This window comes from Caretta caretta, chromosome 9 (genome assembly GCF_965140235.1).
Source record: "Caretta caretta isolate rCarCar2 chromosome 9, rCarCar1.hap1, whole genome shotgun sequence".
Taxonomy (NCBI): domain Eukaryota; kingdom Metazoa; phylum Chordata; order Testudines; family Cheloniidae; genus Caretta; species Caretta caretta.
The window spans coordinates 96,933,014-96,957,256 of NC_134214.1; the positions used below are offsets into that span (position 1 = coordinate 96,933,014).

The 24,243-nt window shown below is 42.0% G+C and overlaps 1 protein-coding gene across 6 annotated transcripts in view; it reads left to right on the plus strand.

Moving 5' to 3' along the window:
* Nucleotides 1–24,243, plus strand: part of FGF13 (fibroblast growth factor 13) — a 347,500-nt gene that overhangs the window by 198,920 nt on the left and 124,337 nt on the right. The window contains exon 1 of one of the 6 annotated variants that reach the window (XM_048863499.2): nt 1,343–1,439. The exons of the other annotated variants lie outside the window; for them this stretch is intronic. Coding sequence (XP_048719456.1) covers nt 1,358–1,439 — 82 coding nt within the window. The 5' untranslated portion in view covers nt 1,343–1,357. Of the gene's footprint in view, nt 1–1,342; nt 1,440–24,243 lie in introns of those variants that run through there. 6 annotated transcript variants of the gene reach the window in all.

Consider the following 24,243-nt stretch of genomic DNA (forward strand, 5'->3'; position numbering starts at 1 on the left):
ATCATCAATAGTGTACAATTGTACCAAAGTACCTAACTATTGTAGTTGAATGGGGTTGGGTGCAATATAAAAAGCTGAACAGAACAATAATAAATAGGAAAAAAGCCACCCCTGCTGGGGCCTGGTTTATTAATGAAGGCCAGTCCCTAAATATCACTACATAGGACACCAGCTTAACCCTTCTTCTCTGGCTTGTCATCCCTTGTGGTTACATGACCCCAGTTCAAATCTTTTCTCCAGGCTTGGCTGTTCCTAAGGTTCCTTCCTTCAGGATCCTGTTGTCCCAAACCCTCATTCTCTCTGACCCCTCCCGCCACCTCCCTTCTAGCCACACGGCGTAAATAAGAAGCCAGCTGGGCCTGTGAGTCAGCAAAACCCACTCCATTTCAGCCAGATCAATAACTGATTACAGGGGAACATTACTAGTCTATTACAGATGCATAGTCACTAAACTGCATGGAAATTAATCTATCTACCATACCCCAGGAGGATGTATCCACTGATATGCAAATCAGTAGTTTCAGGGAATTTGGGCATTTCGAATAATGATTTTTCCACTAAAGCCATCCAATTTTGGATCTCCAGCATTGTGCTTTGCTTCTTACACAGATGGGGCTGCAGAGTTAGAGAAGGCCATGAATAATATGAATGGGCAAAGAGTCTGTGATTTCACCCAATAGCGCTCTTAAATTTTCAATCATGTTGAAAAAATCGCTAATAGGATGAGCCAAATTCATGGCTATTGTCAATCTCTCTTCTAAATCTGGCTTTCATGTCACCAGAAATATGTTCTTTCTGTTCTACATAGACGATGCCAAATATCGTGACACTAAAATTAACTCTACATTTTTAACTTTTCTGTAAATTTAGTCATGCCACTGTGACTGATTAGCAACTGAAATAAGCTAAAATTATTTGAGCGGATGGCTGAAGATTCTGTTTTGTATGTAAAAGGTCTTCATTATGTGAGTACAATTGATTTCTTATTCCAGAGCGATGATGGATATTGATCTTAATATAATTGGTGTCTCTCAAACATTATTAGTATGTGTTAGCGTCACGTACTTGTTGTATTCATTTTAAATGTATGAACCTTCAGTATTAACATACTGCAATGCCTAGAACTAATTTCTAGTTCTAAAGTGACAAGCACTAACAATTTTTTACAGCTACATGTTTAGAAAAAGATTTTGTGTAATGCATGGTTACAAAATACAGTGATGTTAATTATCAAGACACTTGAGGATTGGGAATAAATCAGCATAAATATGGTGATATGTTTTGTTTCTGTATCCACAGTTCTAGGAATGAAAGAAAATTATTCAGTAAAAGAATTTAAAATGAAGTTTTAAGTAGCATGTATAATAAAATACATATGCTCAATGTTCAATCAGTGCTGAATAGAAGAAAATGTACAAGAAAATTCTTTCATGCTACTGGTAAGTTTTGTGCCAAAGACAGCTTTCTTCTAATAGGTGATGAACAGGGACAAAAGGTATTTCTTTAATATTTAGCTGTTACATACTTGGCATCCAGACATATGAGAAAGGAAGATCTTTTTCCTACTGTGTATTTGCCAGCAGAGCCAGACAAATAATTTTATAATAAGTAACTTATTCAACAAATTTCACCTCTTGTTCTGATTATGAGTACTTGTATGATTTCTACCAATCATTTCTCAAACAATGTAAACAGCAAAGAATTAGCTGTGATCCTTTGTCATTAAAAGTTTGAGTGCCGTTGGCTAGTTGTTATTAGACCTATATATGAGATACAGCATGTTTCTGTTCTCTGATGGGATGAATCAATCGGTTTTCTGATGCACATATTCATGCTTTCAGAACGTTGATTCTAAGACTTCAGACTCTTTTCATCAGAGAACAGAAACATCGTTTTGAAACAATTTTCACTGAACTTTCCTGCCAGTAAAATCATTTGCTAGAGCGTTTTCAGAAACTGAACACAAAAACGGGCATGAACACATTCAAGGTAAATTCATTTTAAAACTCAAATGAATATTCATAGGAAATATATTGCAGTATTTGCCCAGATCTGTTTGTAATCCATGTAGTAACGGAAGATGCTTTTTACCTATTTGAAAAGGTGCTCTCTCTGAATTTTGAATATGTGTAAAGAAGAAAATGGGTTTCCAAAATGTTTTTATTGAAAATGTTATTGGTGATTAAAACATGGTGTTTACATAAAATGGGTACCCCGCCGTTGTTGTGGCCTCTGGGCTCTATTGTAACACACACAGTAAAAATAAAATCATCCAGTGAGTTAAAATTTATAATCAGATTTTTCAAACATAGCTTCTAAAGTTAGACACCTAAATCCCCATTTAAACACCTAAATAAGTGGCCTGGTTTATGGCCACAGCTCCTTTTGACACTAGTGGAAGTGGCAGATGAGAATTAGGCCTGAAGAAGAGCTGTGTGTAAGCTCGCCACCAGAAGATATTGATAAAAGATATTGCCTCCCCAGCTTGTTTGTGTGGTAAACAGCCCTGGTATAGCAATTCTGACTCTAGAAGCCTGCTTCTTACATCACAGCCATACGCTCATCTCTACCAGCCTTGGTTACTATTAGCCAAGTGACCCCAACACACCCCCAATCCAAAATATGCCTAAAACCATCTGCCCTGAAATGTTCAGGCCTCTCCTGGAACATTTAGAGATGTAATAAGGCCCATTGCTCCTTTAAAGAGACAAAAACACTGCAGTTTCTTTCTTTAACTGGAGTTAAGTCAGTTCAATTCAAACACAGCACTCGGTGGGTTTAGATTAAAAATAAAACATGGTTATTATAAAAAAAGAGAGGATTTTAAGTGAGTTCAAGTGTAAGGGATAAAGTCAGAATTGGTTACAAGCAAATAACAGTGAAAAACGCGTTCTAATGCCTAAGATTAATAAAACTACAAGGAAAAGTTCAAGGAAAGATTCTTACCACACTTCCTTCCAGCAAGATAGCTGACCAGGCCTTTGGTCAAGATCTCCCACAAAGTCCATGTGTTCCTTTGTCATCTTAAGTGAAACATAACTTGAGGTTCTTTGCCGCTCTCTTTTATAGTCCATGCTCCTGCTGTGAGGAAAGGTGTCAGGGATTCTGATGGATAAAGTTCCATGATAGTTTCTTCCCTGCTGGTACTTTCTACAATGCAAGTTGACCTGTCCCTGCAGCCTCCGATATGCTAATGAATGGCCACTTGACTGTGAGTGCCAGTTGTCTGTGATTGCGCCTGGATGGAGGCGTCGGCCTTTCCTTTGTCTGGGAAAAAAACCTGTTTACGTACTGCCTACATTTGTCTGGTTCAAACACATTTTAGTCCCATATTTTATTCACATTCGTGCAGTCCTTTGAGTGTTTACCGTACATACACCACATAAGAGTATTAATGATCAGTGTGTGTTGGTTTTCCGATGATACCTCCCAAGGCACCTAGTAGATAAAGATTGTGACATAAGTGAAATGGGATGCACTGAACTTGTCAGACCACCTGAAACTCACTACCAGATACCAGTGAGCCCCTTGCCTTCTGGCATTGGGTTGATCTTCGGGTCACATAGCTCCATTGTGATGAATGACCTATGGGACTATTACAGGAGTGGGTGGGGAAAGTTCTGTGGCCTGTGATATGTAGGAGGTCAGACAAGATGATCACGATGGTCCCTTCTGGCCTTAAAGTCTATGAGTGAACATCTTTCCTATTTCACTTCTATCCCCACTTCCAAGAATGCTCCTCCCTATGTAGCACTCTCCAATTCCCCATAACACATTCAGTTTTTAAATATTAGTATATATCAAAATCTGTATTTCCAGCTCCAAGCAGTCAAACATCATGAGATTGGCTTAACAATGAGATTTTTAAAAATAATAAATGTTGGGTTCTGTTTATTTGAATTTTGAGCTTTAGGGTTCATGTTTTAAGACTTTTCTCTGCAACTACGAAGTCTATAAACTTACGTATTAAACAGAAGCTGAGATTCTCATGTAATCACCTAGCTGCAGGAGCTGGGGCTTTAAGGGAAAAAAACCCAACTCACTATCCTGAGACTCATGACAAAATCATGAGTCGGCAAGTCTAGTGTTCTGATCTGTCAGTGTCTTGTATAAACATTGGGCTACGTTAGCAGTGATTCAGACGTATGCTTGTTTATGTGTATGTTTAGAAGCTTGGAGGAGTAAGAAAGTATGGTAGAGTGGAGGTCGTGCTGCAGGAAAAGGATGTGCATGGAGAGGAGCATGGGGGAAAAGGCTCTAAAGGTGAACAACAGGCATGCAGCTCTTTGGCGCTGGAGGGGAACCTAGGCTGAGACCTTGGGTCTTGGTTGGGAGTGTGTAATGGGGAAGAGACCTATTAACATTGATAGATGTCCATGTGAAATACCTCTCGGATTCATGTGTATTTGGGGGGGGGGGGGACCTACACATGGGAAATACTCACCAGAAAACCTTAATTAACTTAGATTGCATATCCTACCAGTGCAAACTGTAAAAGCCAGGAGACAATTAGTTAAGTCATCCCTCTTCTTAGCTCCCCAGTTTCATCATGGGTGCAGGAACGGTGAGTGCAAGCTGGCAACAGTTCTAGAGAGGCTTTAGTTCCAGGAAACAGCAGCTTTTAACATGCTTTGCCATGTCCTGACACTGTTCCTAGCAAGGTATCTCATTCATTGGATCTTTTGGCTCCTTATCAAAGTAAATATTATCTGCTCTGCATTTGCTTAGCCAGGATTTGAGCATGCCCATTTTTCAAAATGGGGTTTATATAAATCTGGATGTCACAATTTAAGTTCTACTATCTGATAGCCTTCCAGGATTAGGATCAAATACTTTGTACTGTTAAAGCCAGGAATCCTAACTCTCCCAAGGGAAATAGCACTCATTTCTAGCCCCAAAAGCTCATTTTAATATCCATCTGTAAACTGCCACTGGTCCAGGGTTGTGCATATCTGCCCACAGTCTCTGGTCCAAACAAATTGTACTAGGTTCAAGACCGGTCACAGTGGGGGGAAAAGTAGCTTTTCCCATTGTGGATCCTGGATCCAGCTGGGAACCAGTTCATTCTCTGTTGCAACTTAGAGTACCTGGGGGTGAGGAAGGGGCGGCTGGGGATGGTGGTGGTATGTCACCCAGGAATTAAATTTATGCAGGATGAACTGTTTGGATGTTAAGTTGGTTGTATGGCCTCTTCGTGCCACCAAGGATGTAGTTTTCAATCCCTGCCTTTACCTGGTCCCAGTTGTCACATCTTGGAGGCGGGATGGAGAGTGAGTTTTGTGGTAGGTTGTTTTTAAATAAGCCTAATAGCTGTGGGAGAAAACCAGTGACAGGAGCAGCTTTAGCAGTAGCCCCTGCAGAGGTTGGTGTGGAGACCATAGTTCAGAGCATGATGGAGAAGATCAAAGGTGAAAAATAAATGTAGTTTCTGCCATGTCTGTTAGATGTTCGTTCAATGGGTATTATGCCCACATACAGTCAACCTGTGGAACTCTTTGCCAGAGGATATTGTGAAGGCCAAGTCTATAACAGGGTTCAAAAAAAGAATATGAGAAATTCATGGAGGATAGCTGGGAGTGAGCAACGGGAGATGGATCATTTGATGATTACCTATTCTGTTCATTCCCTCTGGGGCACCTGGCATTGGCCACTGTCAGAAAACCAGATACTGGGCTAGGTGGACCTTTCGTCTGAACCAGTGTGGCCATTCTTATGTACAATATGTGCTTTGTGTGTGTGTGTGTATGTATATATATATTTATAAAAATGCATAAATACTGTGTAATATACATCCATATCTGTCAAGTTACAGTGAAATGAAGTGCCGTAAGATAATATTTAAAAGACAGATGCAGCTAAAAACTGCCTGTGGCTTCTTGAAGCCAATCTCTTTCACATCAGATACCTGAGTAGCAGGAGAGTCAAACATTATTTCACCTATATATGTAAACAAGGAAGCCCCTTTCTGCAGAAGGAATGCATGGTGCAGTGCCTTGTGGTGTGTGGCACTTGTGTCTCTTTCAGGACCTCAGAGGTTTACAAGAGTTCAGAAGATCTTCCTGGGTGACTGAGAAGATGCCTTAATTGGATGGTCAGAATTGGAACCCCGGCACCACCAACTAAGAGAGTCAGGTTCAGAAAGTAGTAATAAAATCCCTGCTCAGTTACCCCTTTGGAGATTGCCTTTCTTATGCATTTAGATAGAGATTTTCTCTCTGGAGAGGTAATATAAAGGAGTTACCTTCATGGGAGCTTCACAGAGAATCCTGTTTGTTTAAGAAATCTGACATACCCCATATTAATACTTGAATACGTGACTGAATGTGGAAAAAACTTTTGAGTTCATCAGTCTGCTTAACTGCAGAGCAAGTCGAGGTTATCTACTCGTAGGCTGATGCACTACTTTGCAGATCAACAGAAAGGCAAAACAACCCTCCCCACTTGTCCGTAGGGAGATTGCTCCAGGATTATAGAATCAGCAGAGAATTGTAAGCTAAAGTTTCTAAAGGTTGCTTAGCATTGGATGGTCTTATGGGTTTCTGACCTTGCCTGCTCTTAAAAAAATCAATTTTGACCATTATAGGGTTCTCTGAAAGCAGCAGGCAGTGAGGATATGCTGGCTGCATCTCTTTACAATGATTTTCGCTGTAGTTCATTGAGTTAGCCAGCTTGAAGGTGTGCTTTGTAGCCATCAAGAAGCTTAATGACACTGGTACCACTGAGCACCTTATGTAAACGCAGATTCCTCCATTGTCAAGCTGTATTTAAGATGTACGACTGCTTGAACCAAGAAATATCAGGCTTGATTAGAGGATTTCTCTGCTAAGATTTCCTTGTCTGTTTGCATCTCAGCACTTTAAAGTATAGGACATCCTAAAGAAGTCCGACTGCGTGAGGAGAATCAGCACATATTTTTCTTTCATTCAGAATCATGGAGAGTGGCATCATTCATTATTACAGCTCTATGCTTTGGCAACGCAGTCACCCTACACTGGCTGTGGGTAAGCAGCCAGGAGAGCACTGAGGCGTTTAGGTACCCCGGCCGCAAAGCACTTAAGCTTGTGCTCATCTTCAAGCATGTCCTTAAGTGCTTTGCTGAAGCAGTGTCTTAATTCCCACTCCCATGCAATATATATATACAGGACAAAGAAAACTCAAGTTTCCAGTAAAGTGTTGAGTAGTCACCAGATGAAGGGTGGATTGTGGGTGATGGGGGGAGTGGCGGATGGTGAAGAGAGAGGGTATTTGAACAGCAACTGGAAAGGAGGGGTACAGTTTGTGGAATCGCCATCAGGAGGGAGAATGGAATGAAGGCAGTGGATGGAGGAAGTGGGTGGAACGGTAGGCTGCAAACTGGAGGTTCAGAGCGGGGTCTGATGGAACCATGGATGGGAAAGTGGGAGAGCGTCAGATGGAGCAGATCACTGCTGGGCCAGGCACAAGAGAGTGTCAGGCCTGAGAACTAGAGAAGACCCTAGGTCAGAAAGGAGTTGAAGGGATAAGCTAGGGAGAAGTGGAAGGCAGCTATGTTGGGGAAGGACTGGAAGCCTATGCTGGAGGGAGACTTGAAAGGCATGTTGGGAGATGATCTGAAGAAGCCAGACAGGTCCGAGGAGGAGCCGGAGATGGGGTTTGGGAGAGGAGCCAGTTGGATTGAGGGGAAGCATTGCAGATGAAAGCGCTGAAAGGTTATGTTTGCAGAGCAGCCCTGAAGTCCTGCTACAGGGCCCCTTGGCATGATAGTGTTAAACCATGAAACGAGTTCTGACTGAATCTTAAAGTGGACATTTGAGATTCCCAGGCCTTGGCAAGTGTTGGTTGAATATAAATAATACAGAAATGACATTTGCGAGAGTTCGTTTAACTCCAAATGCCTTTTTGAGCTGGCTGTGTTTCTGCTCCTTTGCATTCACTGTTCACAAACATTTATGCAAATAAGTTTCTGTTCATACACAAGTCTGGAGAATGGCTGTTCTCTCACAAATTAATGTGTGAACAAGAGTATGTGTAGGAGCAAGAGCAGTTGCTATCTGCAGTTCAGTATGTTTTATTCTTTCTTCTCTTGCTTAAGAAAAATATCCAATCACAGAGGTAGAAACAATGTTATGTGACTCACGTCACCAGTCATATAATGCAAAGAGCAAATACTTGAAGGGAACAGTCCTCAAACAGACTCCAGTGTGAATACCTAGGAATGACAAATACATTCACAGAAATCACAATTGGTCAACAGGCAATTCATGAACAGAAGCAAATGCTAAATTGTCAGATGATTTATTCTCAACAAAGAGTTTGTTATTCAGTTTTAGTCTCTTCATTTGAAGTAACTTGCACTGAAATCTAGGGCCAGATCTTCAGCTTGGGTACATCGTCACAACCCAGGTGACGTCAATGAACCCAAGATAATTTGCACCACCTGGGGCTCTGGCCTCTAGTTTGTATGAATGCACCTTGCAGGTCAAATATTCAAAGTGGCCACAACTTGTTCTCTACTGTCACACTCTCAATTCTGTGCACAGAGTCGTCTGCATGAAATAATTTCAGCAGAATTATACCAAGGACCACCTTGTCAAAATGTGGCCTGTAATTGTGTACACTCAGTCACTTGTACATATAATTCTGCGCACACTGTCATTGGCACATGCAAAGGAGAGAATCTTCACACAGAAATACCAGGCCAGATTCTCAGCAGATGTAAATCAATTGACTTCAGTGGATCTACCAGCTGAGGATTTGGACTGTTTCTTGTATGTGCAGATTCTATCATTTGCATGTGCTAATGAGTGTGCACAGAATTATATGAACAAGTGACTAAGTGTGCAAAATTACAGGCCACATTTTGACATGTTCCCCAGTATAATTCCTCCTTTCACCTAGGTGAATTTGTACTACCTAAACAGAATTTTTAAAGTGCTTTTAAAAAATAAAACTCGAGAGGACACCCGTTTTTTTTAAGACCAGCAATCCTGCTTCCTTTAAAAAAATATGTATATTTCAAGTCTTCTATTATCAACATTTAAGGTCAGCTTGTTTCCAGCAGAACTATGCTGAAATGGAGGCTTGCCCATATTTTTCATTGTAAGTCCTTGGCAGTTATTTGTAGATAAAATTGGAATTTGTTCAACCGGGGTTTGTGGCAGCCATCGTTGCTGGCTTCAGCTCAACTCTACCTTCTGAGCTCTGTAATACAGCTGTGTGGAGTTCACTGCATGCCTTTGAAAGGCTCTACTGACTTGACTTTGTGTTACCGGAGAGTTCTAACTTTAGCTGTGCTGTGTTCAGGTGCCAAACTCTCAATCTTCATTCCTTGTTTTATGCCCAGCAATCTTTCTGTGTATCCTTTGTTTCCTGAGTTGTTCTATTTTCAGGATGTTTCTAAGTTGAATCTATTTTTGCTCTAAAAAGCTCATCTTCTTCTTTGTTTAGGCGCTCTGTAGGACATCAGAATTTTTGGCGGGTAGGAAGATTCCATCAGCTTTGCGCTCTCCTGAAGTTGACATCTGTGAAGAATATTTACCTTCAGAGAGACAAAGAAAGCTATGGGAAAACTTGTTATTTGTAAATCAGATTTTGTCTAAAAAAGAAGTGTTGTCCAGATCTGAATTCTTCTGCCAAATGTCCCCAAAGAGTTCTGTTAGTGCAGGTAGTTGGCTAAAAATAATTCGTAGGTAAAAGACTCAACTATGCTACCAGAAATGGAGGAAACCATACAAAGGGGGAGGGTCTCAGAGCCCAGGTTCCAGCCCAAGCCTGAACATCTACACTCCAATTTTTAACCCCAAGAGCCTGAGTCAGTTGACCTGAGCACTGAAACTCAGTGCCACGGGTTTTTCATTGTAGTGTGGATGTATGCTTTGAGATGGGAGAGTGTTTGTCTGTTCCATCCCTTCATTGTTGTATTAACAAGACAAGATTTTCAGGCATTGCTTGAAGCTATGAAGTCAATGGAGTGACACCAGTTTACACCAGCTGAGGATCTAGCCCCAATATTCCCCTGTAACTCACCTGGTTACTAAACATTTCAGGGTTGATTTTACCTGTGATGATGCCAAAGGTACCAGGAGTTATCTATCATTCCATTAACTTTAACTGCGATAATGGTCCACTAAAGAACAAGTAACAATTTTGTTCTCTGGGTTCATCTGTTACTAACAGAATGATTTCTGAATATTTAAAAAAAGCATCCTCACCAAAACCAAAGAGGAAATTCTCACACACCTCATTGAGAGAACCCACCTGTGACTACATTGTTGATGGCCACAAAGAGCGTCACTGACGTGAGCCATGAAGCTAGTGCAGAGAAAGGTAAAATGGTTGTTATGAAAGGAGTAATGTGACTGACTTAAAAAAAAAAAAGGTTTTGTTTGCACAAATATATGGTGTAATTGAATGGTTCAGAATTCATTAGCCACTTTGCTGTGCTTGAAATCAGTATCTCCATTCCAGTATTAAATCCAGGAAAGAAGACCTTTTATCTCTCTCTTTCAATTCTGTTTTTGGTAGCCCAGTCCCCTCACACCTGCTTCTCAGTTAAGTAACTAGGGTCGTGCAAATAGTCCACAAAATAGCTCAAAGCCACTTGAAATTAGGTTGGATCTGGAATCCATGGCCAGCCACCCCTTCTGCCCCCTGCCCCCAGGTTCTCAAATGGTTCCTCAACATGGAATGATCTTTGGATGCAAAGAGACCCTCATACAAAACTTTCCCGCCACAAAAATGATCTTTTATCCCCCTAATACACTCTGGACCCACCCACCCCCCTTCAACTTAATTTTTGCTGATTTCACTGAGGGGGTTTCTGAGATGGGGAACATTTGGCATGCAGGGGACTTTTCTCTGATTCCACCCATCTGCAGTGCTTAAAAGGGTGTGAGGGAGGAAGGTATGCATGTCTCCCTCCATAACGCAGTGAGACTCCACCATTCCAGCTGCAGCAATCTGCTATAATTTGTGGTGGAATGTCTCTCCTACCCATGGCTACAAGCTCCCTACCTACTGATCATCAGCCATCTCTTACCTCCTGCTTATGTACTGGGCTGGCTGCAGCATGAGTGGGATGTTTTTCCTGCTCCGGTTGCAAATCTGTACCCAAACCCTCCCCCAAAAGACTGTTCTAAGGACTGGACATCAGCCTCTCATGTTGGTTAACCCAACCACTTTCAAGGAGACTGTTTGAACAAGGTAGGAGAGGAGAGAGGTTCCTAAGGTCTGGGGGAGGCAGCGCAGGGGTGTCATTGCAGAAGGAGGGCACTGTAAGGTGGGAGGAGGTTAGGCATTCATAGAACCTCAGTATCCAAGTGCCCCAGCAGGGGGTGGTTGGTTGCCAAGCCTTATGTAGTTGGACAAACTGAATCGTGTGGTGTCTGTACAGCCTTCTTGGGGCAACCCTCTGAGACCACTCCCCTTGTGGCACCAACAGGCAATGGAACAAAGTGAAATGCAATAAATACATTCATGGATATTTGACACATAGGTGTATCCATTAGTTCATTCAGGAGCTAATACTAATGACTTGTAGTTCCCAAGAGTCCAGTGGATATTCAGCAAGCCCCATCTTGTAGGATATCATGTATCTGAAGGACAGCACAATTGCAGTACCTGGGGGATGTACAAATTCAGCTAGAGAAGAGCAAATGCATCCATCACAGGCCCCTCTTTTGCCATAATGTTACATTATCCTGGAATGTTCAGCACTAAAACATCTGCCTAAATGTAAGCATGGGAGTAACCCCACTACAGTCAGCAGGGCCCGGTTTTCATTTAGGGCCACTTTGTACTGTTCTGGCAGTATGAAAGGGCCTAAATTATTCATTTTCACCCACTTAAGGCCATTTTACGCTGTCAGAGCCTGAGATCTAATGAGAATCAGGTGAATCGGACTATGCACGTGATTAGAGTTAAGCAAGTGCCTAAATACTTTCTTGGTTCAAGGCTCTAATACATAACAATAACACAATAGCTAAGAGATGGGATCAGATGGCCACGAGATTGTTTGCTATATCTAATATACTACAGATTTGGATGTTACACTGAGTAGCAGGATAACCAGGAATAAATTTTCTCTTTTCTCCTAATGAGCAAAGGAAAATGTCATAGCTGAGATCAGCCTTGATGTTACTGTATAGAGTGTATTTTTTCTTCCATTGTTCTTGAAGATAAAACCCATTTGATATATAGAAATTTAAAAGCGTTGTGATTGAATGAGAATGAAAGGTACTGAACATTGTTAAGTTTCTGATAACTTGTGAGTGGTGAATGATGTCATCCTTCAATACCATAGATGTGGATTCAACTCGGGGGGAAAAAACATCATATGGAAATATTTCCACACACACAAAGTCAATGAATTAATCAGCCCAGTGTGTAGAAAAACATTTCAGCAGGAAACGTGGAGTTATTCTCACATATGAGGCGTGATAGCAAGTTTTCCACTTGGATTTTAAAGCTGAGTGAATAAGTTGCCCCACCACTGACAGTTGTCTGCAATGATTTGTAGATTATAATGACAGAAAAGGCCACTAGATCATCTAGTCTGACCTTCTGTATAATACAAACCATAGAATTTCATCAATTTACTCCTATGCTGAGCCTAATAACTTGTTTGACTAAAGCATGTTTTCCAGAAAGTCGTCTAGTCTTGATTTTGAAGACCTCTTCCCCCCAGTAATTTGTTGCTATGGTTAACCCTCAGTGTTACAAAATAGCTGCCCCATGGGCTTGCAGGAGGTAGCTTGGGGGATTATAGAAATACTCACCCTATTTGTTTTTTTTTCCACAGAATTTTTCTCTTGGAAAAAATGGCCTCTTTTTCTCAAAAATTATAAACCGAATTTTTTCCCTTTTTTCCCCACACATTTTTCCATCTCTTCCAAGTCTGTCATCACACTCTGGTGGTCTCATTTTTTTCCTCCCTGCACATTCTTGGCCCTGGAGGAAGGCTTAAGGTTCACTTTCCTCTCAGTTGCCCAGCCGAGATTCCTTTTTGGATTCAGTTGCATTTAGTGTCTGGGATTATGAAGGATGATGAAGCTGGGAGAGAGGGTCAGAAGTTCAAGGGGCCATGTTTGTTTTGGGCTTATCAGTGGAGTGAATTGAGACTAACAAATCAGAGTGGTGGAATTAATTGTGGCCAATCAAAAGTAGAGAAATACACATATCATTGTGTGGTTATACGGTGATTGCATAAATCTCTGTGATGAAGGCCATTTTTAGGCAATCTGATTTGCAAACTGGCTATTGAGAACTCATCGTACAGTTATGCAGATTTCACTCAGTATTTCCAATGAATCAAAGCCTAGGGAACTGGTATACATGAGCAGTGAGGTAAGGCTATGTATCATGTATAACTATAGTAGCTGGGTAAACCAATTCCCTTTTAAACACAGGGGTCACATACTGGTTATTTCTGGTCAGGTCCTCCAAGCAGATACATACTCTGTAAAATGATCACTTACATCCTTTAACAATAGCCCGACACACAACATGGATTAAAGACACATAAATAAAATGCCACATCAAACTGATCACCAACTGAGACTTCAAGAGGTAAAACAGAGAGACAACGGTCATTTGGCAAACTGCAGAAATATTAATAGAGCAGAACCAGCGAATTCAGTCTCGGGACACGCGAGCTTTGTTGTCACATAAGAATATCTTGATTAATAGTTTGGAAAAGTAGGTTTTAGTTTTACAAATAGGACTGAATTGAGAGTCAAGCAGATAATGAGAAACAATTTAATCTGGTCCATGAAAAGGATTAATTTGAGTACCTGCTTTGTAGCTGGGCAATGCAGCTCAATGCAGATAAATGGAAGGTAATAAGCCTGAGTGTAAAGTACTCCGCCCAGTAAATGACTGCACAGAAAGATGGTGCCGCAAGCTGACTTGGAAAAAAACAAATGTTCCTGGAGAAAAATTGCCTTTTCAGCAGTGAAGCTGGAGGCAGGAAATGGGATATTGAGCTGCTGCTGATACCAAAGGGGAAAACCAAAGGCCTTAAAAGATTCTGGTTATAGCATGACTATGTGCCATAATGCTGGCTGCCGCTGGAAGTAAGAGGGTGTGATGTGTAAAGTTAAATATGGCATGGATAGCATTTCAGTGCCTGCTTCAGGAGTGTCAAGTAACCTATCCTGAGAATATGGCCACCTTCTTTCATGTATTACATTGACTATGAATGCTTTAGAGCAGGGTTCTCAGCCTGGGGCTCAAGACTACCCTAGGGGGTCATCATGACTACCCTGCCTTTCCTATGTTGCAAAAAGATACAGAGGGCCCAGAGGGAAGCATTGTTTTAAACTGTAAATGCTTTGAGAAAGCGCCAGTTTCCTGCATTCTTTTTTGTTTGGAAAGCACCTAACGTTGTGGGCGTAACTAGAAGAAAATATTAATAATAAAATGCAAACCATGCAAAATGCAGGTTTTAGCTTCAGTCACAAACTGGCAGCACAACACAAGCTAAATGAAAAGTTTACTGAGGTTTATAAATCTTTGGCATAAGCCAGACAGCACCTTTGGGGGACCGTGGGCCTCAATGATGTGGTACTGAACTCAGATGAAAAATACAGTTTCTCGTTAGGATGATGCAAAACTAGGTAGAAGGCAACCATTGAGACTCATTTCATTTTGACACTGGGGTTCCTATGAGACGGAAAGTGAAAGGAAAAATTAGAAGGCTCAAAACCAAAGATCATGTCCAAATGAACTGTAAAGCAACAGGGCTAAGTTTGGCAGAGCTCTACTGAAAACTCACGTTTTGGTACATATGCGATTAGTCTTTATAGCGACATGTGAATGGGCCAATGCTGGGGGTAGTAGAAAATAAGAGGCAGCATGCAGTGCTGAGAAGAGAGGGAGAGAGAAACACACATGGTTCATTATATGACCAAACTGCGCTAATCTTAGTCTTATGAATAGTTCCATTGACTTCTGTGCTCAGGTCTATTATATGTTAGCCTTTCATGTTTCCATTTTCACTGTTAGCCATGTATTTCTGTGATACCTGTGATCACTTGGAGCATTCTAATACATTCTCGGACATACTTGACCTTTGATTTGTCTGCTAAGTTTGGTGTTTGTAGTTTACCCTAGGTAGCGGCTAAGTTTCTGCATCCTTCCCTTGGGCAGATCAGTTGCATTTTCAGCATCAGCCCAGGGCACCAGAAAGGGTCCTACTGCCCATTTCTCCTTGTAGTGTTAGAAATAGTTAGCAGAAATTACACTGTAGGCTGTCAGTCTTTAGAAGATGGCCCAGTTAGCAGATTCTGCTGTATAGCAGAGGTGTATTGGCCGAGCCACATGGAGGAGTTTTTGCTCTTGATTAAGGCAAAGTAGGTCTAAAACTATAAGGTAAAGCAGAAGAGGGTGGTATTGTGCATAATTTATTATTGTTATTGAAGAATAATAATTGCAAATAATAAAAATAGATCAGAGCCTCATCATGCTAAGCCCTACACACACACATAACAAACAATGGACCCTACCCCGAACACCGAGCAATCTAATTAGATAGGACAATAGCACCAGACGCTGCTGCTCTGACAAAGCGACATAAGGGTTAATAATAACAAATGCATGTCTGTCAATCCTCATGCTGCCGGAAGTGGACCGGTCGTAAACCCCTGATAAAAGTTCTGCGCGTCATAGGTGACACTTCTCAACTGTGAGCTTGGCTCCCTGAGTTGTTCCTCTTCTTGTCTTTCTGCAGTCTGAACCCCTTGAAACGTCTTTGAATTTACTTCAACAGTTTAACCGGGAGTTTAAATAAAACGTTCATTTGAGCTTCGTAAAATAAAATATCAAAGGGAAAAGAGAAAGAGATAGTGAGAAAGTGCTGGCCGCTAGGGATGCTCCACTATTCCAGCTTGATGGCATTATTAATTAAAAGGTAAAGCAATTACCAAGTATTTGTTAATTAAAAATCTACAGTTTCAGCAACTATTCAGCTCTATCTCCTAGCGTAACCAAAAATGATTGAAAGTTCATGCCTAGCGTGTAGCACAGAGTGCCTGGAAAACTCTGACAGCCTGTGTGGAAACTCACGACTCAACATACAAGGCAAGAAAGTGACTTAAACTTCTCCCTGCACTGCGGGGTAGAGATGACTGGGCAGTAGCGGCTGCACCAGAAGGCAATGAGCCTCAGAGACTCACAATGCTGCCAAGGTCTCTGGGGGAGTGTGAGCCAGAGCAGCTCCTGTTGCTTCTTGGGTGTTGGCCCAGCAGATAACATGAAACGGTAGGGCATGGTTCTTCTCACTCCCTGTCTTTCTCTGCCCCCTAGGGCTACCCTCTGCACTTGACTGCCTGGTCCTTGCAGGCATGGAGCAAAAGAACCAGGATTGTCTTTGTGCTCTCATTCACGTTGCTCACTATGCTTGGAAAGGGCCTTCCTTAGCTGGGACACAGAGCTGCTACCTTTGCCTGACCTCACTTATACTCTTCCTGAAGACCCACCTTCCCCAGGGTGACTGCAAGGAAGAAAGATGACTGAGCTGGTCATCTATTTAGTTTAGTTTATGGCCCATCTCTATGAAGGAGGGAGATTAACTGCTAAAAGGGAGGGCAGCAAGGGAGGTGGAATTGAAGCTGGGAGCTGGAGTTGCAGGAGGGCTGAACGGAGAGCGAGGAGAAGCTAAGGGAGTGTGTTGGATTTAAAATGCGGCGAAAGCCTGGGCTGTCATATGGATACAATTCATCGATGTAAAAAAGCCCAAAATGGCTAAGAACTTAAAAATCGGATGATAAGAGTCCACAAATCCCAATGGTGATTCAACCTGCTAATATTCTGAACCAAGAGAGCTCTTACCCATACTTGTAGCTGTTTCCATCACTTTACACTGGTTCAACAGACAATCTAGGCTTCAGAGTGACACATGGATAGAGCAACAATCCTGGAATCTTATAGATACGAGACCCCAATAAATAAACAAACCAATAGCAAATGAACTAATAAGGAATATGTCAGTCATCGCACTGATCGCTTGGCTTTTATGTGGCATCACTTCCCCCCACCCTCTGTCCATTATAGGGCTTATAGGCTGTGTGCTCTTTAAAACAGGTGATTTCCTCTGGGCTTGAATGGAGGGAGCTCTTGGATGAGGGGAGCAGCTGACAGCTTTGGGAGGATTAGAATAGTTGGCAAAGATAAGAAAAGGGCTGAGAAGCCAGGGGAAACACGTTCTTTGCAAAAGTGACCCTGTTTGGCTCATGTAGCATGTTGCATATACGGTTTAATCTGCATGTGCAAAATGTGTGTCATGCAGGCTGTGTAGGGGGGACAGCACAGTAGTTGATCTAGATCAGTGGTTTTCAACCTGTGATCCGCAAAGTTCTGGGGGTGCACAAACTGTTTAAGATTTCCAAAGGGATCTGCACATTCATTCGTTAAAAAAGGCTGAAAACCGCTGATCTAGATTGTGAACAAATTGGTTGAGGAAATTGCATTTTTCTTCTGCATGTCATTAAAACAGTGTGTTAAGTTTACATGCATAGACGTGCAATATGGGACAAAAGCAGAAACTGTTTATAATGTGTATTTTAAATATCACAATGACTTGAAAGCAGAGGTTTCACTGATGGTCTTTGAAGACAAATGCAAGATTGCCCATTGATTGTTATCGCTGGACATGAAGGTCTGCCAGAATACAGGAGTGCCCCTAATGGGTTAGTCTATTGCACTAACACCCTATTTTCTAGCTAATTAGGATTTTGATCCTTTTAGAATTCGAAAGCAAACCGTATTTTTAGGAAGGCTTGTGCATGGCTAATGAGCATCTTGACATGAAAGCTGTCTCCAGCTACAGAAGTACCAAAGATGCCACAGGACCCCTGAGAGATGTTTTTAGGTATGATCCTCTAAATCTGAGTAACACAGAAGAACTTGACCATGGTCCTGTAAATACCAAACATTGTTCTGCCACTTCCCCCCTCGACTACATAGCTGCAAAGACAAATTTTGTAGAAAATTATAAGATAATATTTATAGTCCTATATCATATGTTAGGTTTCAGAGGAACAGCCGTGTTAGTCTGTATTCGCAAAAAGAAAAGGAGTACTTGTGGCACCTTAGAGACTAACCAATTTATTTGAGCATGAGCTTTCGTGAGCTACAGCTCACTTCATCAGATGTTTACCGTGGAAACTGCAGCAGACTTTATATACACACAGAGAATATGAAACAATACCTCCTCCCACCCCACTGTCCTGCTGGTAATAGCTTATCTAAAGTGATCAACAGGTGGGCCATTTCCAGCACAAATCCAGGTTTTCTCACCCTCCACCCCCCACACAAATTCACTCTCCTGCTGGTGCTAGCCCATCCAAAGTGACAACTCTTTGCATAATCAAGTCGGGCTATTTCCTGCATAGATCAAGGTTTTCTCACATCCCCCCCACCCCCATACACACACAAACTCACTCTCCTGCTGGTAATAGCTCATCTAAACTGACCACTCTCCAAGTTTAAATCCAAGTTAAACCAGAACAGCTGGGGGGGGGGGGGGTAGGAAAAAACAAGAGGAAACAGGCTACCTTGCATAATGACTTAGCCACTCCCAGTCTCTATTTAAGCCTAAATTAATAGTATCCAATTTAGAAAACCTTGATCTATGCAGGAAATAGCCCGACTTGATTATGCAAAGAGTTGTCACTTTGGATGGGCTAGCACCAGCAGGAGAGTGAATTTGTGTGGGGGGTGGAGGGTGAGAAAACCTGGATTTGTGCTGGAAATGGCCCACCTGTTGATCACTTTAGATAAGCTATTACCAGCAGGACAGTGGGGTGGGAGGAGGTATTGTTTCATATTCTCTGTGTGTATATAAAGTCTGCTGCAGTTTCCACGGTAAACATCTGATGAAGTGAGCTGTAGCTCACGAAAGCTCATGCTCAAATAAATTGGTTAGTCTCTAAGGTGCCACAAGTACTCCTTTTCTTTTTATCATATGTTAGAATCTCTTAGTACAACAGAGAATTATAGCGGGTGGCTGGGTGAGCCAGCCTTATCTGGACTGGGTGGGACTTTAACTCAGTGAATGCACGAAACACCCACCCCTTTTACAAACTTCTATGCCAGCCGGGGGAGAAAAACTGAAGTCAATACGAGGATACAGCATACGAATGGTAAATGTGACCGTGATATTGCAAGTTGTCCCATACAGATTGTGATTCCAGTGTCACAGGTCCCTCAGCAGCTGCAGGTTTGGTAGCATTGTCTGAATTGGCCTTGCTTGAATCACAAAGGGCTTTTTGGGCCACTTTCAGGAGCAGTTCCATTGGCTCCAATTACACCAGATCTTAATTTGGCCCTTTAGCTCCAAATACATAGTAACTCACTCCCCCTGAGTGTGCATAATATAGCAGTAAATTGCTTTTTCCCAAGGGCATATTTTTTTACAAACTGATTTCACTCTAACTTAGGACAAACTGTTTCTTGGGTCCAGAGACTGATCTCAGACAGAGTCCCAAGCAACAGAAACCTGTAAAGGAAAGTTGCATGCAGAATCATCTCTATGTGCTCCACTCCCTCACAGAACTACGGCCCATAGAGAAGGTGTAAGGCAGGGCTCTTCCCAGAGATGTTGGGAAGGATGAACAGCAGTGTTGGGACTTCCTCCGAGACCTCTTTCCACTTGGCTTCCCAAGAACTCAGGTAGACTCCGGACTTCTTCACTCAGGCATTTTTATTTTCCATGCAGCAAACTTAAGCTGAGCTGGTCAGACACACATGCAGCGGCTGGGGGCTGGATGCAGAATACATCGCAGCTCCAAAGTTACATGAAATCCCCTTCTTTCATATACATTTACATATCCCATTGCATTTACTATACAGAGCATCACATGTTTTGCAGGAACCAATCCCTGTACAGCACTCTCTATCCACGCACTGTCCATGTTTGACTTGACTCTTTACCTCAGCTTTATGCTCCCGACTTACCTTGTCCATTGTTATCTTGTTCTTCGTAAATGGCTCCCTTGGTGTTCCCCCTCTAAGCTGAGCTAGTTCAGACGTTCCGTCTCTGAGTTTACTGATCTATTGACTTATCTTAGTTAGCCAAATGTTCCCTCTTCAGCCTGCGGAGCTATTTACCTCCCTGTCTTCCAAATCATGAAGCCTCCCCCATGTTCAATTAGTCATGTCAAGGCAGACTTACAAGCAGGAGGAGGAGGATGCCTCTTGGAAAGTGTTGAGGAGCCAGAAGAGAACCACCATTGGTGCTCGTTGTGGGGAGAGCAGGCCTGACAGCTGTGGAAGAGAGGAAAAAGCTGGAGGGTTTGGGTTGCAGAACAAGGTTATCTCACTGCATCTCCCACCAAACCCACTTGGTATACTCCGACCACCCAGTCGCTGAGCTCCAGTTGAAATATACTGGCCCCCAGCACCCATCTTATTAGGCTCATTGTTGTCCGTCTGCCATAAGGCCAGTGTAAATGTTTGCAGACCACTCCTAGCCTCCCCCCCCCCATTGCATTCTTATCAGTCTATTTTTTAAAAAAAAACTTTGTTTTAAAATTAGTACAGTCAAAAAGGCAGTTTAAATAACAGAATATTCAACAGTTGCTAAACCTTCCTTCAGCAGATTTGAGTGCAAGACTGAAACTGAATAAAGCTGTTATCTTTTTCAGCTCTACTTACAGAATGAAGATTTGAATTGCAAAAAGGCCTTTAAAAATAGCTTGTGCATATTAAAGCAGACTGAGTCAAATTGACAAAGCAGAAAAAGAACATGAACTAGAGATGCACTTGTGTGATACATCATGTTAACGATTCCATTTTCTAAACCAGTAACATTTCAATAATGCATAGAGTTTCCAAACAAATGTATATTGAAATACATTCAGACTGAGAAAACTATAACACTGTGGAAGGATGAGTGGAGGAGGCAAAGAAAAATAATTAATTAATATATATCTGTGGTTTGTGCCATTTCCCCATTTGTAAGGATTGCATCTGCAAATTTTACTTCTGGATTCAATCCTTTGTATGCAGGATCCATGAACATGACATGACAAATATTTATTGCAAGAGGACAATGTGTGCAAGAAATGTGCATAGACTCCTTTTTCCCCCCTTTGTTAAAAGATTCTGTAATCTAGCCTTTGTTGATGTTAAAGAGAACAGCTGCATCAGGGTAAGGAATATTGGATTTTTGTGTGTGGTACATTCAGCATGAAGAGCATTTGAAGTTTGGATTCAGCTGTATTGTTTAACTGCATGGGAGCTAGGAATATTTTAACATTAATGGAGAAGCTCGTTAAATCCTGCAGAGGCCAGTGTACGGTACACTGACTCTAAATGTGGTAATATATGTCTGCATGGGGCCAACCAGAGCAGCACCTGCTGTCTAGAAGCCAAACAGAATTTACATTCTATCTTGTGGACCCAAGCCACATTTTGAGCTGTTGAATCCCGCAGCTAAAAGTCTCCTGGTTTGCATGCTGCCTATAGCAAAGCCAAGAGGTCATTACGTCTGGAGGAGCTATTCCAGCAGCCAACTTGTGTTAACCGCAGCGAATGGTTTGTGATGCCATTTTGTCTTATCCAGGCTGATGCCCATATGTTAAGGGAAGACAGGATGCTCCCTGGCAGGGTGATGTAATCATTCTTTACATCTGCATTCGATCCCACATGATATGCCTGAGAATGCCATGAGCCTTGCTATCCCCCCGCTGGCTAATCTGTCATATCCTCTTGACAGTTATTAAACATGGATTTAGCCGCATGACTCAAAGGTACCTTTCTGGCACATTTGAAATGAAGGGATTTCAATAAGGAGGGTCTCGGGCTAGTCACTGACGTAAGCCATTCTGTGAAGTCAACCCAGATGTCCTTGATTACTAGATTAAAATGACATTCCTATAAGACTGAATTATGTCAAAAACAATTAGGAAAGTCCAGATCCAGTGCCCCTTGGAGTCAGTCGGAGTTCTGATTTCTGTGGGCATTGGGTCAGGCAGTAAAGAGGGGCTTTCTGGCATGTTGGTTGGTTGTTTCTTTTTTTTTTAAGGACAGCAAACGCTAACCTTGGAAATCTGGGGAGCTGGCTGAGTTTGCTTAGACCTCACTGTTCCATTGGTATTTCTGAGGATGGATAGACTTGTGATGGACTGGGATTTGTGAGATTTGGGCACAGACGCGCCATGTGGCTACGGGTAATCACTGAGGGGAACATTTTAAAAAAAAAGCCTAAGTGACTCAGGAGCTAAATCCCATTTCAAAAGTGACTTAAACCCTTCGGCCTAGATCAGCTGAAATCAATGGGAGTTGAGCAGCTAAATACTTTAAGGATTTGTGACTGCCTACTTCACTTTTGAAAAGGGGACTTAGGCCCCTAAACCCCATTGGGTCAAGTATTTAGATGCCTAAAGATGCTGATCATTGCCTAGTGGATTGTCCAAACACCTAACTTCAGTTGATTTCAGTGTAAATTTGGAGTCTAACCTTCCTAGATGCTTTTGAAAATCCCACTAGGAACCTATCTGCAACCTTAGGTGTCTAAATACCTTTAAAAATCTGGCCTGTAAGCAATTTTGAAAATTGTAGCTAATGCCTCATTGAAAGTCAATGGGAGTTAGGCTTCTAAGTCACATAGGTACTTCTGAAAACTTTACCCATTATCTCTTTGTGCCCCAGTTCCTCATTTCTAAAGCGGGAGTGGTGATGATACTTCATTTCTTCCATCTTTTGTCTGCCTGTCTTGTTTATTTAGATTGCAAGCGTTTCAAGGCAAAGGATTGTCTATATGTACCTAGTAGAATGGGACTCTGGCTTTAGTTGGAGATTCTAGGCATCATAATATTGCAAATAATGGGGAAGTACACTTTTAGTTACAGAGCAAATGTATTCAGTAGGATAAATATTTTCATTCTCACCTCCGTGTTACAAATTGACATGGATTAAGATATAACCATTTTAATATTTCAGTTATTTAGTAGAAGCACTTTTGTTCCATGAACTGTGGCACCCATTGCCATAGGAAGTCACTAAGACAAAAAATTACCAACATTCAGAAAAGGATTGGACATTTATAGAGATCACAAAAATATCCAGAGATATCATAGTTAATAATAACGAAAGTTCTGGGAGGGATATTTAAACCTCATGCTCCAGAACTTAAGCCAGTCTCTTACCATTAAGGAACAGATGAGATTTATGTGAGAGGCAGATTATCCCAGCCTTACAGCTTTCTCTGAGGCATCTGGGGCTGGCCACTGGACTAGATGGGCATTGGATCTGATCCAGTCTGGCAATTCCTGTGTTCCTTTTTTCCCTACTTGGAGAAAATTTTGCACAGAGTCCAGAAAACTCTATGATTTTCAGGCCCCTGGAGTTTCCTATGGATTGTTCTGTTGCAGGTGGTAGGGATCCTCTTCTATATTCCTATGAACCCACTCATGGCCTGATATCCACAGTGACATTCTGTGGATCTCTGGCCACCTTCAGAGGGATCTGACATGTGCAGAAAAGCTGAGTTCCTCTGCACTGCTCCTCAGCCTTAACTCCTGCCAGCATGGCTCCCACAGGCCCTGTGTGGCTCCCTGGCATTAAGCCCCCTGGCCAGTGCAACCTTGCTGATTTTTTGAGAGGAAGGATGACTCAGTGATCAGGGTGCTGGTGTGGCACTGGAGAGGTAGGGGTTCTGCTCTGCTACAGCCTCTGCTCTGCTACAGCCTTCCTGTGTGGCTGTGGGCAAGTCACTTATTCTCTCTTTGCCTCAGTTCCTCATCTGCAAAATGGGATGATAGGAGTGTCGTGAGGATAAACACATTAATGATCATGAGGTGCTCAAATGCTACAGTACTGGGTGCTGTGTAAGTACCTTAGATTCTGCTGCACAGCAGAAATTCTAGACCGCCACGAAGGAAGGCCCTGCATTTGCACTCTAATAAATTGGTGTCCCATTGAAGTGTGCTCAGCGGAAAAAGCAGAAGAGCCTTCCCATAACTAACATAGATATCCCATCTCTGTATAATGCAACACACATTTGTTAAAGGTCACTCTTAGCATCATTTTGCTAACCTATGATAACAGTAACAACATACTTGGATATAGCCCTATATTACATTTAGTGCTCCAGAAGCTGGTGCTAATTTTACATTAAAACCTATGACAACCAATGCAGTACCTCTGTGTATGGCATACTGCAAGATTAAGATGCACTATGCCAAGCAAGCAATAGCAAATAAACACTGTGGATGTTTGGATAGATGATATCGGGGAGAAATATCAGACACAAGAGCCCAAGCC